This window comes from Puma concolor, chromosome B3 (genome assembly GCF_028749965.1).
Source record: "Puma concolor isolate L17-30 chromosome B3, mPumCon1.1.hap2, whole genome shotgun sequence".
Classification (NCBI taxonomy): Eukaryota; Metazoa; Chordata; class Mammalia; order Carnivora; family Felidae; genus Puma; species Puma concolor.
Genome location: NC_141672.1, coordinates 76,827,881 through 76,846,798, shown reverse-complemented (window position 1 = coordinate 76,846,798; position 18,918 = coordinate 76,827,881). Strand labels below are relative to the sequence as shown.

The following is an 18,918-nucleotide window of genomic DNA, read 5'->3' as shown; positions in this document are numbered from 1 at the left end:
CATTGAGCTCTGCTCTGAGTGTGGACCCTGCTTAAGATATTCTCTCTCTCTCTCTCTCTCTCTTTCTCTCTCTCCCCCCTTCCCCTCCCCCTCCTCTGACCCTCTCCCTCTGGCCCTCTCCCCAACTTGTGCTCACTCTCTCTCTCTCTCTCTCTCTAATAAACAAGGGCACCTGGGTGGCTCAGTCAATTAAACATCCGACTTCAGCTGATGTCATGATCTCACAGTTTGTGGGTTTGAGCCCCACATCAGGCTCTCTGCTATCAGTACAGAGCCTACTTCAGTCCTCCTCTCCCTCTGCCCCTCCCCCTCCCCTTGCACTCTCTCTCTTCTTCTCAAAAATAAACATAAAAAAAAAGAAAGAAAAAGACAGCCCAATAAAAAAATTAGCAAAGATATGAAAGGCATCTTACAAAAGGGAATTTCAAATGTTCAGTAAAAAATATTATGACAAGGTCACATTACAAGAGAGCATGTGGGATGAGAGATATTGTCTGAGGCTATTTTTGGGAAATACAATCTGCCACCCCAATTGCATTGCTTTTTCTTGGCTTGGTCATTTTTTCCAGCCCCTACAAAAGGACCAGCTTTCTTTCTAGTTTCCTTCCTTCCATTCTCCCTTCTTTCCCTTTTTTTCTTTTTTCTTTTCTTTTCTTTTTTCTAGAAGTGAACTCCTTATTTGGCAAACTGCTGAATAAGTGAATCTTTGAAAAGGAGGGTTTGCTCTTGCACTGTTGGTGGGAATGCAAACTGGTGTAGCCACTCTGGAAAACAGTGTGGAGGTTCCTCAAAAAATTAAAAATAGATCTACCCTATGACCCAGCAATAGCACTGCTAGGAATTTACCCAAGGGTACAAGACTGCTGATGCATAGGGGCACTTGTACCCCAGTGTTTATAGCAGCACTTTCAACAATAGCCAAATTATGGAAACAGCCTAAATGTCCATCAACTGATGAATGGATAAAGAAATTGTGGTTTATATACACAATGGAGTACTACGTGGCAAAGTACTACGTTGCCCTTTGTAGCAACGTGGATGAACTGGATAGTGTGATGCTAAGTGAAATAAGCCATACAGAGAAAGACAGATACCATATGTGTTCACTCTTATGTGGATCCTGAGAAACTTAACAGAAACCCATGGGGGAGGGGAAGGGAAAAAAAAAAAAGAGGTTAGAGTGGGAGAGAGCCAAAGCATAAGAGACTCTTAAAAACTGAGAACACACTGAGGGTTGATGGGGGGTGGGAGGGAGGGGAGGTGATGGGCATTGAAAAGAGCATCTTTTGGGATGAGCACTGGGTGTTGTATGGAAACCAATTTGACAATAAATTTCATATAATAAAAAAAAAAAAAGAAAGAAAGAAAAGGAGGGTTTGATTCTCAGTAAATGAAGCCAAAATCTAGGTACTCAGAACTAGTCGCCAGATAATGGATTGAAGATGAAGGTACTGGGTTTAGATAGGGTGCTTGGAAATCATTCTGTAATTCTAGCCTTTTCTGTAACAGATAAAGAATCCTGTGAACAAGTTTCTGAAGTCAGTGAAGCACAGACTACAGATAGTGATGACATAGTGACACCAGTATCTCAGAAATGTCCTAAGGCGGTAAGTACTCTGGGGTAATCATCCTCGTGTGAGTGTGAGCCAAGCTTATAAACAACGACATTGTGCTTAATGGCCACATATGTGAAATTATTCCATTTTTAATGAACTTGATGGGAAAATCAAGTTGTTTAGTTAAATTTGCATTGCGAAGGAGTGGAAGTTTCTTGAGACAGCCTCTGCTGAAAGGATCACTTTCTTGATTTGGTATAAATGGGGATTTTTTTTCAATACTTCTCTCCTTTGTCTGGATCCCCTGCCTGTCTCCTTCATTGTGCGCTGATTCATCTCCAGCCTGGGTAATGCCCATTTCTGAAGTCCACTTAAGGAGAACAGATGTACTTTGGGAGGTGGAAGCTAGAAAAGAAGAAAGGGTTCTTTGTGGGAAAGCCCAGAGAGATTCCGTTTCTGAAGTTTTTGACCCAAGTTTTAAAACTTGTAGATGCAATTCTTTTTTTTTTTTTTCCAACGTTTATTTATTTTTGAGAGAGAAACAGAGCATGAACGGGGGAGGGGCAGAGCGAGAAGGAGACACAGAATCTGAAGCAGTCTCCAGGCTCTGGGCTGTCAGCACAGAGCCCGGCATGGGGCTTGAACTCACAAACCATGAGGTCATGACCTGAGCTGAAGTTGGACGCTTAACCAACTGAGCCACCCAGGCACTCCTGTAACTGCAATTCTTTATTGAATATTTCAGCCTCGGATCACTTGTGGGACTAATTGGGGATATACACACACAAATATATGAGTAAATATTCATGGGTATATTCAACCATTATTGTATTAGAATCTTGTGTGGTTATAAATGAGGTAGGAAACAATCACTCTCTTGAGCCATTGGAATGCTCCCTGACACATATGTGGTCACTTAATAAATATGTGTTGAATGAGTGACTGAATGAAAGATTGAAATCTGATTGAGGATTATGAACTTCATTAGAAACAATATAAGTACAGTGTGACCTAAAATCAAGTGGTTAGATTATGTGATAGAAACTCCAAGGTTTGTGGGACACTTGGGTGGCCCAGTGGGCTAAGTGTCTGAATCTTGGTTTCGGCTCAGGTCATGATCTCATGGTTCGCTTTGGATTCTCTCTCTCCCTCTCTCTCTGCCCCACCCTGACTTGTGTGCACATGCTCTCTCTCTAAATAAATAAATAAACTTAAAAAAAACCTCTAAGGTTTGTAAGAATTCAGAAAAGGGAAATCACTGCTCCTTTTTAGAAGTCGGAAAACTCTTCCTTGAGAGTCAGAACTTGTACTGATGGTTTGCAGGCAACTAAAAGATATTGGTGTGGAGAGAAACAACTCAAAATCAGTAGACTTAAACAGTTGAGAAAGAAAATTTTAAGTATTTTCTTCTGAAGCTGTATCTGCCATATCTTTAACCATCACACAATCATATCTTGAGAAATACTTGTAAGACAGATCAGACCAGGGAATGTTGCAACTGGACAGTGACTCCTTAGAGATCATAAAGGTGAAGATGAATGTGTCCAGCACAGAGAGCTGGTTAGCAGAAGAGGTGATCTCCAGTCAAAGTTTCTAAATTAAGCCACCTCTCAGATCAACCTTAAAAACTGGTCAGCAAGTTTTTTGAACTACATGTCAGACATACTACATTTAAAATATTATTCAAGGGGCGCATGGGTGGCTCAGTCGGTTAAGCATCTGACTCTTGGTTTCAACTCAGATCATTGTCTCATGGTTCGTGATTTCTAGCCTGACTGGTTAGTGATTTCTAGCCCCGTGTCAGTCTCTGTGTTGACAGTGCAGAGCCTGCTCAGGATTCTCTCCACCCCCTCTCTCTTCCCCTCCCCACTTCTCTCTCTCTCTCTCTCAAAATAAATAAATAGACTTAAAAAAATTAAAAATGAAATATTATTCAAAATTAAAGGCTCCTAAATAAGATCTTATTAGAAAAATCTTTGTGCACCCAAAAATGATTTGACAAGCTAAATATGAAAACTGAGCTTACTTAGCAAAAACTTAGTGTTATCATCAAATTAAATTTATAACACAGGCACATATAGTTGACCTTTGAATGATGTGGGGGTTAAGGACTCAACCCTCTGTGCAGTTGAGAATCCATATACAACTTTTGACTTCCCCAAAACTTAACTACTAACAGCCTACTGTTGGCCAGAAGGCTTACCCATAACAAATAGTTGATCAACACATATTTTGTATGTCATATGTATTCTTATGATAAAGTAAGCTAGAGAAAAGAAAATGTCATTAAGGGGGGCACCTGTGTGGCTCACTTGGTTAAGCATCTGACTCTAGGTTTTGGCTCAGGCCATGATCTTACTGTTGGTGGGATAAACCCCCAAGGCTGGCCAGTATGTAGCCTGCTTGGGATTCTCTCTACCACCACCCGCCGCCCTTCTCTTTGCCTCTCGCCCACTTGTACTCTCTCTCTCTAAATAAATAAATAAACTTAAAAAAAATCATAAGGAAGGGGTACTTGGGTGGCTCAGTCTGTTAAGCATTCAGCTAATGTCATGATCTCATGGCTCATGAGTTCAAGCCATGCATGGGGCACTGTGCTGTCAGTGCAGAGCCTGCTTCAGATCCTCTGTGCCCCTCTCTCTCTGCCCCTCCCCCTGCCTGTGCAAGTGCTCCTGTGTGCTCTCTTTCTCTCAAAAACAAATCAACATTTAAAAAAAAAAAAGAAAAAATCATAAGAGAAAGTAAGGTTATAGTACTGCACTGTATTTATTGAAAAACATCCACATATAAGAGGACCCACGTCATTCAAACCTCTATTGTTTAAGGGTTGACTGTACAAAATCATTATTGTATTTCAGAATAGCTGGGCATAAAAGATCAAAGAGGTTGAATGACCAGAGATAATATTTGAGCTCTGTCACTTCTGTTTGGACTCAGCCAGGATAATGGAAGAAGCAAGAGAGTGTAGTGTTAAGAGCATGAAGATTTGATTCAGGCAAAAGTGGTCTAGATCCTGGCTCTGCTAACTTTGGAGGGGTTATTTAGCTTCTATTGGGCTTTCCTTATCTGGTAATATTAAGTATGCTTACCGTCTAGTGATGTGGCAAGATTTAAATAAGGTAATGTGTGATAAGGGCTTAATACAGTGCCCAAGACAAATTAAGTACTAAATGACAATGATGGTGATATTGATGATGATAATAGTCTATCCTCTTTGAAATATTCTAGTTCTCAAGGTCATGCTTCTGTGATCTGGTAGTGCCCACCCCCCCCCACCCCCCCGCACAAAAAGAACTAGACCATAAAGGGAGGGGATTGAAGCAGAGGGGTGTCATTTCCTTTCTGACTCCCAGGTCAATTGAGTAGGTTGAACAGTACAACTCAAAGAAGACCCTTCCAAGATGTCTTTCCCTTATACTGCTAAAAAGTGAAATGGTTACAATACTAAAGGATCTTTGCCTCTCCTTGAGTCCAGGATTAGGACAGTTCCTGTGTTCATAGGAGGTATGTAGGGCTGTTTCCCACGAGGCCCTGTCTGTTAATCAACACAGGGTTCCTAAAGGCCCTCTATACTTACCTTCTCTCTAAGAATCCCCAGGAAGTTATCACAGCCCAAACCACATTCCTGGTCCCAGGAATCAATCTTCCACTATGAGTAGACCATAGAAAACGTTTCCATCTCCTTTTTAGTAGCTACTAACTAGAGCAGAACAATTATTTCCATTTGCTCTATGGCCTTAGGTTATGGTCTTTTATTTGCCATAGTGTGTATCAAGAATCTCAAAGTTTATTCTCTTTTGTTATACTCTTTTTTAAAAAATGTTTATTTATTTACTTTTGAGAGAGAGAGCACACTCACATGAGCAGGGGAGGGACAGAGAGAGAGGGAGGCAGAGAGTCCCAAGCAAGCTCTGTGTTGTCAGCGCAGAGCCCGACATGGGACTCAAACCCACAAACTGTGAGATCATGACCTGAGCTGAAACCAAGAGTTGGATGCTTAACTGAGTGAGTCACTGAGGCACCCCTTTTTTTGCTTTCTTATGAATGACATTAAACATTATGTATTTTTCTTTCTTTAAACTTATTTTGAGATAATTAAAGATTTGTAAACAGTTGCCAAAAAAGGTACAGGGAGGTGCCATGAATCATTCACACAGGTTTTTGCATTTTTTTTCTTTTTTGTTACACAGTATTCAGAAATGTGCCATCAGTAACATTTTGGGAGTCCATCTATGTTGATACGTTCAGCTTTTTCTAGTTCTCTTCTCTTAACTGCTGATCAGTTTTAGTTAAGATAATACATGACCTTTTATTTAGACAGACCTCAGTGTTACCAACACTTCTCAGCTTTCTCAGTTCCTGACTTTAATGGAATGAGAGTGTTTGTAAGGGAAGGAATCAAAAGTAATTTTGAAAAATTAAGATCCAGGTAGTGTGATGAAGTAACAAAACAAATTAAGAGTATGCTAGATGCTGGGACTACAGGGGTTGGTGAGGCAGACGTGTGTGGTCCTAGAACTTAGGTAGCTTAAAGTCTGTGAGGTGCTATCCCCAGAATTATAATGTGATACAAATGTAACTTAAAATTTTCTAGTGTCCATATGAAAAGTGTGAAAAGAAACAAGTAAAATTAATAATATATTTTAGGGACGCCTGGGTGGCTCACTTGGTTGATCGTCTGACTTTGGCTCCGGTCATGCTCTCACAGTTCATGAGTTCAAGCCCCACATCGGGTTCACTGCTCTCAGGGCAGAGCCTGCTTATCCTGTGTCCTTCTTGCTCTCTGCCCTTTCCCTGCTTGTGCAGTCTCTCTCATAAATAAATAAATAAATAAATAAATAAATAAATAAATAAATAAAACACTTAAAATAATTTAATAAAAAAAGAATACATTTTCTTTAACCTAATATATCTAACGCATTATCATTTCAGGGCACCTAGGTGGCTCAGTCAGTTCAGCGTCCGACTTTGGCTCAGGTCACAATCTCAGGTTGTGAGTTCGAGCCCCATGTTGGGCTCTGTGCTGAAAGCTCAGAGCCTGGAGCCTGCTTCGGATTCTGTGTCTCCCTGCTCTCTCTGCCCCTCCCCTGCTCTGTCTCTCTCTCTCTCAAAAATAAACATACATTAAAAAAAATTAAAGCACTATTATTTCAATATGAAATTAATGCAAAACATTATTGAGACACCTTACAAAGTCTTCGAAATCCTGTGAATTTTACACTGGTCATGCATCCCAATTCAGAGTAGCTATGTTTCAAGTGCTCAGTAGCCACCTGTGGCTAATGGCCATTGTGTCATAGAGCAGAATTGTGACACAATATTTTCCAAATGTAAGTCGACGTCCCCAGGCAATGAAATAAAAATAGAGGGTCCCAGCAAAAACAAACAAACAAAAAACTGAGAAAGAATAAAATACAAAATAATAGTTTGCATTGCACCTATTAAGGTTAAAAATTGTTTCAGGAGACTTTTATTTCAATGATTTTTTTTTTTTTACACACACACATATGAATATGGATAGGCTGAGTTTTACAGTTTGAAAGCCACTGGTCTGGTGGTTGTTCATGTTTAACTATGAGGAAAAATGTTCATCCTGTTAGGCGTGGGAGGCTTTTTTTTTGGTAAGATGTTGCTGGGGATTCGGGTACTTATATGACTATGAACACCTATTTCTTTTTCTTTTTTTTTTTTTCCCAGATCTCAGTGTTTCCTAAAGTGTGTTCTTTGGAAAATTAAACCCAACCGTATCCAGGGAAAAACAAAAATCAATTGTGTAGTCAAATACGTTTGGAAAAAACTATCTTTGTATCATCCTCTAAAAGTGTCCAGAAACATCTTAGCATATTAAAGGCCATAGGTCAAGTTAAAGAATGCTGATAAGTTTGTTAATCTTGATTTTCCAAAATTTATTTTCTCACAGAATCATTCATTTATAAAATACCTATTCCTCAGACACATCTTTGAGAAATTCTGCTTCATTATTTTTAAAGAAGTTTAACATTGATACAATTTTATTTTTTAAGTGTTTATTTTGAAAGAGAGGGAGAGAGTGTGGGTGCCCATTAGTGTGAGTACGAGGAGGGGAGGGGCAGAGAGAGAAGGAGAGAGAGAATCCCAAGCAGTCTCTATGCTGTCAGCATGGAGCCTGATTTTGGGCTCGATCCCATGAACTGTGAGATCACTACCTGAGCCGAAATCAAGAGTTGGGCATTTAACTAGCTGAGCCAACCAGATGCCCCAAGTTCTGCTTCATTTTTATTGAAACTGTAGGACATAGGGTTCTCAGCTTAACAATAATGTCAACAGTGGCATGGGAGAACTTTCTAGGGTAATGGTTCTGTATCTTGAATATGTTGATTACACACTTGTATATACGTATCAAAACTGTACACTTGGGGCATCTGGGTGACACAGTCAGTTAAGCATCTGATTCTAGATCTCGGCTTAGGTCATGATCTCAAAGTTTGTGAGTTCAGGCCCTACATCGGGCTCTGCACTGATGTTGTAGAGCCTGCTTGGGATTCTGTCTCTTTCTCTCTAACCCTTCACTACTTGTGCTCTCTCTCTCTCTCTCAAAATAAATAAACTTAAAAAAATTTTTTTTAACAGTTCACTTTAGGTTTTGTATTTTACTGTGTGTAAATTAAAATTATATGTAAATGTATAAAAGTGAAACAGATTGCCAGGAGCCACCCTAGACGGTGGTATATAAGAGTGGCTTTTATGCTTTTTTTTCATATTTGATTTATTTTTTAAATTTGCATCCAAGTTAGTTAGCATATAGTGCAACAAAGATTTCAGGAGTAGCTTCCTTAATGCCCCTTACCCATTTAACCCATCCCCCCCCCACAACCCCTCCCATAACCCTCCGTTTATTCTCCATATTTATGAGTCTCTTCTGTTTTGTCCCCCTCCCTGTTTTTATATTATTGTTGCTTCCCTTCCCTTGTGTTCATCTGTTCTGTATCTTAAAGGCTTTTATGCTGTTTTAATCACAGACACTGTAAGAAACACATTTCTACTTTGTGCCCAGTCCAATCACATATACACAAAAGTTTTAAGAAACAAGGCTTACCTATACCACTCTCATATTTTCTGTTCTATTCCATTCCATTCTATCTTATCTTATTCTTTCCTTTAAAAAAAAAATGCTAGGGGCGCCTGGGTGGCGCAGTCGGTTAAGCGTCCGACTTCAGCCAGGTCACGATCTTGCGGTCCGGGAGTTCGAGCCCCGCGTCAGGCTCTGGGCTGATGGCTCGGAGCCTGGAGCCTGTTTCCGATTCTGTGTCTCCCTCTCTCTCTGCCCCTCCCCCGTTCATGCTCTGTCTCTCTCTGTCCAAAAATAAATAAATGTTGAAAAAAAAAATTAAAAAAAAAAAAAAATGCTAGGGGCGCTTGGATGGCTCAGTCATGTCTGACTCTTGATTTCAGCTCATGATCATGATCTCATGGTCATGATCTCATGGTTTGTGAGTTCAAGCCCCGAGTGGGGCTCCATGCTGACAGTGCAGAGCCTGCTTGAGACTACCCCTCTTTCCCTCTCTCTCTCTGCCCCTCTCCTGCTTACACTCTGTCTCTCAAATGTGAATCAACGTTAAAAAAAAAAAAACAAGGAAAGAAATATTGCCTTCTGAGCTTCCTTGGGGAAGGCCCAGAAGCTGCACTTCCTTCCTAAGAGAAAAGATGAGAGTGGGGGTAGATCTTTGGACACGAGGGCACTGGCCTGGCAACCTAGAGACAGGAGAGTTCTCACAGATGACGAGGGAGAACTGTGGCTGGTCCGGGCCATCCCGGGTCGACGTCTCACTAGTGTCATGACATGACTTGCAGCCACACCATGGAAAGGGAGGACTTAACGTTGCCCTCAGCTTATTTCTTGAAACTAGAGAGATGTCAGCCCTGTACCTGGTGTCCCTAATGCAAAAATGGACACACGGACAATCAAAGGAGAGGACGGTGGCTGTGGCAGCAACTTTGAAGTAGGGCTGAAAGTACTGGTGTTACCGTGAGAGGTCAGGCTGGTCTGACTGCCTGTTCCAGGGCATGTATTTGGTGGGCGCACACAGTTCTGGGCGGCAGCTTTACCGCAATTCTCAAGGCTATGTTAGATGGAATATGTCTGGGATGGAGTCTGAGAGACTAACGTGTTAACTGGAGTGTGAATACTTGGAGCATCACTAACCTACAGGAAATACATATCTTCCTTGTCAGAGGTCAGAGAAGATGTGCATCGAAATTGTCTCCCTGGCCTTCTACCCAGAGGCCGAAGTGATGAGTGATGAGAATGTAAAACAGGTGTATGTAGAGTACAAGTTCTACGACCTCCCCTTGTCAGAGACGGAGACTCCAGTATCCCTGAGGAAACCGAGGGCAGGAGAAGAGATCCACTTCCACTTCAGCAAAGGTGAGGCAGCCCCCGTGGTTGGCCAGGAAGGGGAGTCTGAGGGGCCAGAACTACTCTGCCCTTCCAATGGGGTGCATGCAACCGTTCTCTTTTCTCCCATTTATCAAAGTCATACGTGCATATAGGCTTACTAATTTTTTTGGTTTTTATTATTTAAAAAATTTTTAAAAATATTTATTTATTTTGAAGTTGGGTGGGGTGGGGGGCAGATAGAGGAGAGAGAGAATCCCAAGCAGGCTCCGTGCTGTCAGTGCAGAGCCTGACACGGGGCTTGAACTCATGAACCATGAGACCATAACTTGAGCCAAAATCAAGAGTTGGATGCTCAACTAACTGAGCCACCCAGGTACCCCTTTTTATTATGTTTTTGAATATTTATTTTGAGAGAGAGAGGGCACAAGTGAGTGAGGGGCAGAGAGAGGACAGAGAGAATCCCATGAGGCACAGAGAGAGAGAGAGAGAGAGAAGCAGGGTTCAGGCTCACCAGAAGTGGGGGCTTGTGCTCATCTGAAGCAGGGCTCAAGCTCATGAACCATGAGATCGTGACCTCATGAGATCATGAGCCAAAGTCAGATGCTTAATCAACTGAGCCACCCAGGCACCCCTTTTATTACTATTTTTAATCAAGTTTTCTATTAAAATTTTTTTAATGTTTATTTTTGAGAGAGACAGAGCACAAGAGCGGAGGGGCAGAGAGACGGAGAGGGAGACACAGAATCCGAAGCAGGCTCCAAGCTCTGAGCTGTCAGCACAGAGCCCGACGCAGGGCTCGAACCCATGAACCTTGAGATCATGACCCGAGCTGAAGTCAGACGCTTAACTGACTGAGCCACCCAGGTGCCCCTTAAGTTTTCTATTTTAATTCCAGTATAGTTAACATACAGTGTTATATTAGTTTTAGGTGTACAGCACAGTGATTCAACAATTCTATACATTACTCTCAGCGCTCATCGGATGGGTGTACTCTTAATCCCCTTCACTTGTTTCACTCATCCCCACCCCCCCAACCCCGCACCTCCCCTCAGGTAACCATCAGTTTGTTCTTTATACTTAAGAGTCTGATTTTTTGGTTTGTCTCTGTTTTTTTCCTTTGTTTTGCTTCTTAAATTCCACACATAAGTGAAATCACATGGTATTTGTATTTCTCTGACTGACATATCTGGCTTAGCATAATACTCTCTAGATCCATTCACAGTGGCTGCACCAGTTTGCATTCCCACGAACAGTGCACAAGGATTCCTTTTTCTCCACATCCTTGCCACCACTTGTTGTTTCTTGTGTTTTTGATTTTAGCCACTCCAAAAGGTATGAGGTGATATCTCACTGTGGTTCTTTTTTTAATGTTTGTTTATTTTTGAGAGAGAGGGAGAGAGAGCACGTGTGCTCGAGTGGAAGAGGGGCAGAGAGAGAAAGACAGAGGATCTGAAGCAGGCTCCACGGTGAAAGCAGAGAGCCCGACATGGGGCTCGAACTCACAAACTGTGAGATCATGACCTGAGCCAAAGCCAGACACTTTACTCACTGAGCCACCCAGGTGCCCTCTCACTGTGGCTTTCATTCGCATTGATAATGAGTGATTTTGAGCATCTTTTCATGCGTCTGTTGACAATCTGTATCTCTGCTCTGGAGAAATGTTTGTCCGTGTCTTCACATTTTTTAATTAGATTATTTGTTTTTTGGGTGTTGAGTTGTATCAGTTCTTTATAAATTTCAGATACTAACTAACCCTCTACCGGATATGTCATTTGCAAATGTTTTCTCCCATTCGGTAGGTTGCCTTTTAGTTTTGTGGATTATTTCCTTTGCTGTGCAGAGACTTTTTATTTTGATGTATTTCCAATAGCTAATTTTTAATTTTATTTCACTCGCCTTAAGGGACTCGATCTAGAAAAATGTCACTATGGCCGATGTCAGAGAAATTACTGCCTGTGCTCTCTTCTAGGATATTTAGTTTCAGGTCTCACATTTAGGCCCTTAATCCATTTTGAATTTGTTTTTGAGTATGATGTAAGAAAGTCCAGTTTCATACTTTTGCATGTAGCCGTCCAGTTTTCCCAACACCATTTGTTGAAGAGACCATCTTTTTTCCAATTGCATATTCTTGCCTCCTTTGTCAAAGATTAATCAACCATATAATCTTATGTTTGTTTCTGGGTTTTCTATTATGTTCCATTGATCTATATGTCTGTTTTTATGCCAGTACCATACTCATCTGATTACTATAGCTTTGTAGTATATCTTGAAATCTAGGAGATTGTGATGCCTCCAGCTTTGTTTTTCTTTTTCAAGATCGTTATGCCTATTTGGGGTCTTTGTGGTTCCATACAAATTTTAGGGTTGTTTGTTCTACTTCTGTGAATAATGCTGTTGGTATTTTGATATGTATTGCATTAAATCTGTGGATTGCTTTGGGTAGTGCGGACATTTTAACAATATTTGTTCTTCCAGTCCATGAACATGGAATATTTTCCAATTCTTTCCATTTGTTTGTGTGGTCTTCAATTATTATGTTTTATAGTTTTCAGAGTATAGGTCTTTCATCTCCTTGGTTAAACTTATTCCTAAGTATTTTATTATTTTTGGTGCAATTGTAAATGGGATTGCTTTCTTAATTTCTCTTGCTTCATTATTAATGGATAGACATGCAACAGATTTCTGCACATTGATTTTGTTTCCTGTGACCTTAATAAATTCATTTATCAATTCTAGTAAGTTTTTTGGTGGAGTCTTTAGTGTTTTCTAGTTATATATCATGTCATCTGCAAATAGTGAAAGGTTTACTTCTTCCTTATCAATTTGGATGCTTTTTACTCCTTTTTCTTGTCTGATTGCTGTGGCTAGGACTTCCAGTACTGTGTTGAATAAATGTGGTGGGAGTGGACATCCTTGTCTTGTTTCTGGTCTTAAAGGGAAAGCTCTCAGTTTTTCACCGTTGAATATGATGTTAGCTGTGGGCTTTCCACATACAGCCTTTATTATGTTGAGGAATGTTCCCTCTAAACCTATTTTGTTGAGGGGTTTTATCATGAATGGATATTGTACTTTGTCAGATGCTTTTTCTGCATCTATTAAAATGATCATATGATCTTTATCCTTTTTTTATTGATGTGATGTATCACATTGATTGATTTGCAAATATTGAACCACGCTGGTATCCTGGAAGTAAATCCCACTTGATGGTGGTGAGTGATTTTTTATATGTATTGTTGGATTTGGTTTGTCAATATTTTGTTGGGGATTTTTGCAATTATGCTTATCAGAGATATTGGCCTATAGTTCTCTTTTTTGTAATGTTTTTATCTGGTTTTGGTATCGGGGTAATGCTGGCCTTGTGGAATAAGTTTTGAAGTTTTCCTTCCTCTTCTATTTTAGAATAGTTTGAGAAGAATAGGTATTAACTTTTCTTTAAATGTTTGGTAGAATTCACCTGTGAAGCCATCTTGTCCTGAAATTTTATTTGTTGGGAGTTTTTTTATTATTATTATTGATTGAATTTCATTGCTGGTAATCAGTTGTTTCAAATTTTCAAGTTCTTCTTGAATCAGTTTTGGGAACTTAGGTTTCTAGGAATTTGTCCATTTCTTCTAGGTTGTCCAATTGGTTGGCATATAATCTTTCATAATATTCTCTTACAATCCTTTGTATTTCTGTGGTGTTGGTTATTTTTTCTCCTCTTTCATTTCTGATTTTGTTTATTTGAGTCTTTTTTTTATGAGTCTGGCTAACATTTATCAATTTTGTTCATCTTTTCAAAGAACCAGCTCTTGGTTTATTGATCCATTCTATTGGCTTTTTTAGTTTCTATTTCTTTAATTTCTGCTTTAATCTTTATTATTTTCTTGCTTCTACTGGTTTTGAATTTTGTTTGTTCTTCTCTTTTTAGCTTCTTTAGGTATAATGTTAGGGATTTTTTTTATGTTTATTTATTTTTGAGAAAGAGAGAGCGTGAGCAGGGTAACCACAGAGAGAGAGAGAGAGAGAGAGAGAGAGACAGAATCTGAAGCAGACTTCAGGTTCTGAGCTGTCAGCACTGAGCCTGATGTGGGGCTAGAACTCACAAACCATGAGATCATGACCTACGCTGAAGCCAGACGCTCAACCGACTGAGCCACCCAGGTGCCCCAGGATGGTTTTTTTGTTTTGTTTTGTTTTGTTTTGTTTTTTTGAGATTTTTCTTGTTTCTTGAGTTAGGCCTGTAGTGTTATAAACTTTGCTCTTAGAACAGCTTTTGCTGTATCCCAAAGATTTTGGACCATTGTATTTTCATTTGTCTACATGTATTTTTTTATTTCCTCTCTGATTTCTTGGTTAACCCATTCATTGTTTAGTAGCATGTTATTTAACTTCCATGTATCTGTACTCTTTGCAGATTTTTTTCACGTGGTTGATTTCTAGTTTCATAGTATTGTGGTCAGAAAAGATGCATGGGGGGGAACCTGGGTGGCTCAGTTGGTTAAGCATTCAACTTTGGCTCAGGTCATGATCTCACTGTTCATGAATTCAAGCCCCGTATTGGGCTCTGTGCTGACAGCTCAGAGCCTGGAGCCTGCTTTGGATTTTGTGTCTCCCTCTCTCTCTGCCCCTCCCCCACTTGTGCTCTGTCTCTCTCCATCTCTCAAAGGTGAATAAACGTTAAAAAAAAATTAGAAAAGATGCACGGCATGACTTTGTCTGAATTTGTTTAGACTTGTTTTGTGGCCTACAATGGAGACTGATCCATGTGCACTAGGAAAGAATGTGTATTCTGTTGTTTTAGGATAGAATGTTCTGAATGTATCTGTTAAATCCATCTGGTCCAATGTGTCATTCAAAGCCACTGTTTCTTTGTTGACTTTCTGTTGGATGATCTATCCGTTGAAATAAGTGGGGTTATGCATATGATTTTAAAATATCAAATGGGGTGCCTGCGTGACCCAGTTGGTTAAGTGGCCACCTCTTGATCTCAGCTCAGGTCTTGATCTCGGGATTGTGAGTTCAAGGCCCACTTTGGGCTCTGTGCAGGGCATGGAGCCTTCTTAAAAATCTATCATCTATCTAAGAGAGAAAGAGAGAGAACATGAGTTGGGGAGGGGCAAAGGGAGCAAGACTCTTAAGCAGGCTCCATGCCCAGCACCAAGCCAGGCTCCATCTCACAGATGTGAGATCATGGCTTGAGCTGAAATCAAGAGTCAGACGCTTAATTGACTGAGCCACCCAGGCACCCCACAAATAGGCCTAGAGAGATTTTTAATTAAAATTAAACAGTTCCTTTTTCTTTTCTTTTCTTTTCTTTTTTTTTCAGAGGAGAAGACAGGGAACAGTTCCTTTTTCTATCCCTTCTCCACGAACCACTCCCTATCATCCCCCATCCTCTTTGGTCCACCACACCTCTTTTCACTTTTTCTGCTATTTCTTGTTATTTAAGTCCATGTTTCTTAGGAATGTTTCTATTGCAATTTCCTGACTCACCAATTTTAGGTATTATCTCCTGACTTCCTATCTTGGCACATCAAATTTCTCTCTTATACCCATGTCCCCTTCATCCCATATACTTGGATCATAACTTCCATTTAATCCAGTCTTAATATTATGGATATTAATTCTTGAAGAACCAAGTAGTTTGCCATGGTTATACTTCCTTTCTTGTTTGTTATTTTGTTTGTCCCAATTTTTCATTTGCTTTATTTTCATTGTGCCTATTATTATTTTCACATCCTCCAACAGCCTTTCCAAGTTTTCAAATAATCAAACCTGTCAAACAATGTATCAGTTTTCTTTTCCTTGAAGACCTCTCTTCAGCCCACTGTTCATTCAGCTATTATGCTACTGCTGCCATTTGGAGCAGTCTCCTGGGTCCTGTTTTGTCCTCTGATTCACTTTTATAATTTCTGTAAATGTTTGTTTATTTTTGAGAGAGAGAGAGACCGAGTGTGAGTGGGAGAGGGGCAGAGAGAGACAGAGACACATAATTGAAGCAGGTTCCAGGCTCTAAGCTGTCAGCACAGAGCCTGATGCAGGGCTCAAACTCAAGAACCGCAAGATCATAACCTGAGCCGCAGTTAGACGCTTAACCGACTGAGTCACCCAGGGACCCCACACTTTTATATTTTAATGGATCATATTTTCCAGTATCTTTTAAAGAAAGAGTACATTGGAAGGAAATATTTTGAGAACATCATGTATGAAATCTCTTTATTCTGCATGTATATTCAATTGATAATTAGACCAAGTGTAGAAATCTATTTCGAAAACATTTTTATTCAGAATTTCAAAGCAATTGGTCCATAGTCTTCTAGATCCAGGCCAAGAGCCTAACCTTTGTATGAAAACTACCACTACCTGCCTATAAGACTTTAACATTTTATCTTTATCATTAGTGTTCTTAAACTTCAGAATAATGTGTATATTTTTCTTTTAATTATTCTGGTCATTCAAGGGGCTCTTTCAATCTGGAAGCTTGTGGCTTTTAGTTCTGGGAAATTTTATTGCATTTCTGTGATAATTTTGACCCCAGCATTTTCTCATTTTTCTAGTAGAGTTTTGGATCTTCCAACTTGATCCTCTAAATATCTCATTTTCTTCCTATAATTCTACCTCTGCTTTTTCTTTCTATTCTTGGGAAATTTCTTTAATTTTTAAAAAAAAATTTATTTTTAGTAATTTCTACACCCAATGTGGGGCTCGAACTCACAACCCTAAGATCAAGAGTCTCTACCAACTGAGCCAGCTAGGTGCCCCCTCAAATTTCCTCAATTTTATCTTCCAGTCATTGAATATTTATTTTAAATTTCTGCCAGCTGTCTGTTGTTCTCTATTTCTTCTTCTTCTTCTTCTTCTTCTTCTTCTTCTTCTTCTTCTTCCTCCTCTAAGTATATGCTGCCCTTATATTATATGAGGTAGAAGTTTATTTCTTGTATAAAGTGGATTCTGAGGGGCACAGTCCAGGGCTGAGGATATGTGATACTCTTAGGGTCCAAACTCCTACCCTGCTTTTGATCATCCTCGTGTCTGTCTTCCATCCTTTTGGTGACCCTGACCCTCTTAATGGCCACCAGGGCAAGGAGGAATGCCTCACACTTGAGCCTGTTAAGCATGTTTCCCACAACACAATAGCCAGCACTGAATCGTGTAGCCAAACCTCACTAAAATAGAGGCTGGAAAACATAAGCTAATTTATTTTGGTGCCGTAGCATTCCCATATAAAAATGAGGAGGAAGGGGAGAATGGGTGTTGAGACAGGCATCTTGAGTTGAACCTGCTACAAAACTCAAATCTCTAGGTGGCCCTAAAAAATCAATCTCCTTGGGGCGCCTGCATACCTCAGTCAGTTAAATGTCTGACTCTTGATTTCAGCTCAGGTCATGATCTCACACTTCATGGGATTGAGCCCAGTGTCAGGCTCTGTCCTGGCAGCATGGAATCTGCTTGGGATTCTCTCTTCCTCTCTCTGCCCCTCCCCTGCTCACGTGTGTGTGTGTGTGTGTGTGTGTGTGTGTGTGTACGCACGCGCACACACACACCCACACACATACACACTGTCTCTCTCAAAATAAATGAACAAACATTAAAAAAAAAATCAGTCTCTAGGATTCTCCCAGCTGTAGAGTGGTGGGAGCACATTTACCTTGGCATATGGCAGAACAGCTTTCAGTGCAAATCATAAGGCGTCCTTTATACCAGGGTTGACAAACTTTTTCTTGAAGGCCCAGATAGTAAATATTTTAGGCTTTGTGAGCCAAATGGTCTCTGTCACACCTTTTCAACTCTATCATTGTGGTGGGAAAGCCTCCACAGATAATATGTAAACAAATAGGCATTGGCTGTATTCAGTAAAACTTTATTTACCAAAACAGGTAGCTGGCCCAAGAGCCTCACCTTGCCAACTCTTTTATTTTTTAACTAAAAAAAAAAAAAAAAAAATTTTTTTTAATGTTTTTTTGTTTGTTTGTTTTTTTGAGAGAGAGAAAGAGAGCAGGGGAGGGGCAGAAAGAGAGGGAGACACAGAATCTGAAGCAGGCTCCAGGCGCTGAGCTGTCAGCATAGAGCCCAACACAGGGCTTGAACTCACGAATCACAAGATCATGACCTGAGCCAAAGTTGAACACTTAACCAACTGAGCCACCCAGGAACCCCAGCCAACCTCTGTTTTATATCTCAGTTTTCCATATACCACTTAATGAAAGTCTTAGTGCCCAAATAGCAACAGTACATGATTCTTGACTTTTTTCCCCTCTTATCCTTAATACAGTGATAGACCTGGACCCACTGGAGCAAAAAGGCCGAAGGCAATTTCTGTTCGCCATGCTGAATGGACAAGATCCTGAACAAAGACAGTAAGTATCTGCTTTCCACTTTGAAAGAAGGGAGATATTATCCATTCAGGAAGTCAGGAGTTTTGTGCTGATATTGCATATTTCAATAACTTCCTTCATATTAATTTTCTCAGTGTATTTTTTATCTACTTGGGTCTAATTTAGGTTTGTGACTACCTGATAAATTTTATAATCTCATAGGTTTAATTCATTTCTCACCCATGCCAGCCCCTGAGAAGCACTATTTCTGTGGCAGCAACTACTTGAATACTAGCAGTGCCTTATGTGGAGTGGCCAAAACACTTTTTTTTTGAACTGTCCTTTTTGGTTTTATGTTTTTTCTTTTTTTTAATGCTTATTTATTTATTTTTAAGAGAAAGAGAGAGAACAGGCAGAGGAAAGGTAGAGAGAGAGGGGGAGACACAGAATCCGAAGCAGGCTCTAGGCTCTGAGCTGTCAGCACAGAGGCTGATGGGGGGAACTCAGGAACCGTGAGATCATGACCTGAGCCGAAGTCGGATGCTTAACCGACTGAGCCACCCAGGCGTTCCTGTTTTTTCTTTTAAATTTTTTTTTTCAACGTTTATTTATTTTTGGGACAGAGAGAGACAGAGCATGAACAGGGGAGGGGCAGAGAGAGAGGGAGACACAGAATCGGAAACAGGCT

At 40.2% G+C, this 18,918-nt stretch overlaps 1 protein-coding gene and 1 long non-coding RNA gene across 11 annotated transcripts in view; one reads left to right on the top strand and one right to left on the bottom strand.

Moving 5' to 3' along the window:
* Nucleotides 1-18,918, top strand: part of RPGRIP1 (RPGR interacting protein 1) — a 92,226-nt gene that overhangs the window by 65,874 nt on the left and 7,434 nt on the right. For all 9 annotated transcript variants that reach the window (XM_086710192.1, XM_086710200.1, XM_086710196.1 and 6 more), the window contains 3 exons: nucleotides 1,510-1,607; nucleotides 9,768-9,960; nucleotides 18,188-18,272. In XM_086710192.1, the coding sequence (XP_086566318.1) occupies nucleotides 1,510-1,607; nucleotides 9,768-9,960; nucleotides 18,188-18,272 (376 nt within the window). The remainder of the gene's footprint in view (nucleotides 1-1,509; nucleotides 1,608-9,767; nucleotides 9,961-18,187; nucleotides 18,273-18,918) is intronic.
* On the bottom strand, nucleotides 1,688-6,805 carry LOC147580113 (uncharacterized). Of its 2 annotated transcripts, none has more exons than XR_015252541.1 (2): nucleotides 6,743-6,805; nucleotides 1,688-1,961 (listed from the first exon to the last, which is right to left on the bottom strand). It is a non-coding gene; the product is annotated as an uncharacterized LOC147580113 (long non-coding RNA). The 2 variants fall into 2 exon arrangements; XR_015252542.1 differs by lacking the exon at nucleotides 6,743-6,805 and adding an exon at nucleotides 6,223-6,470.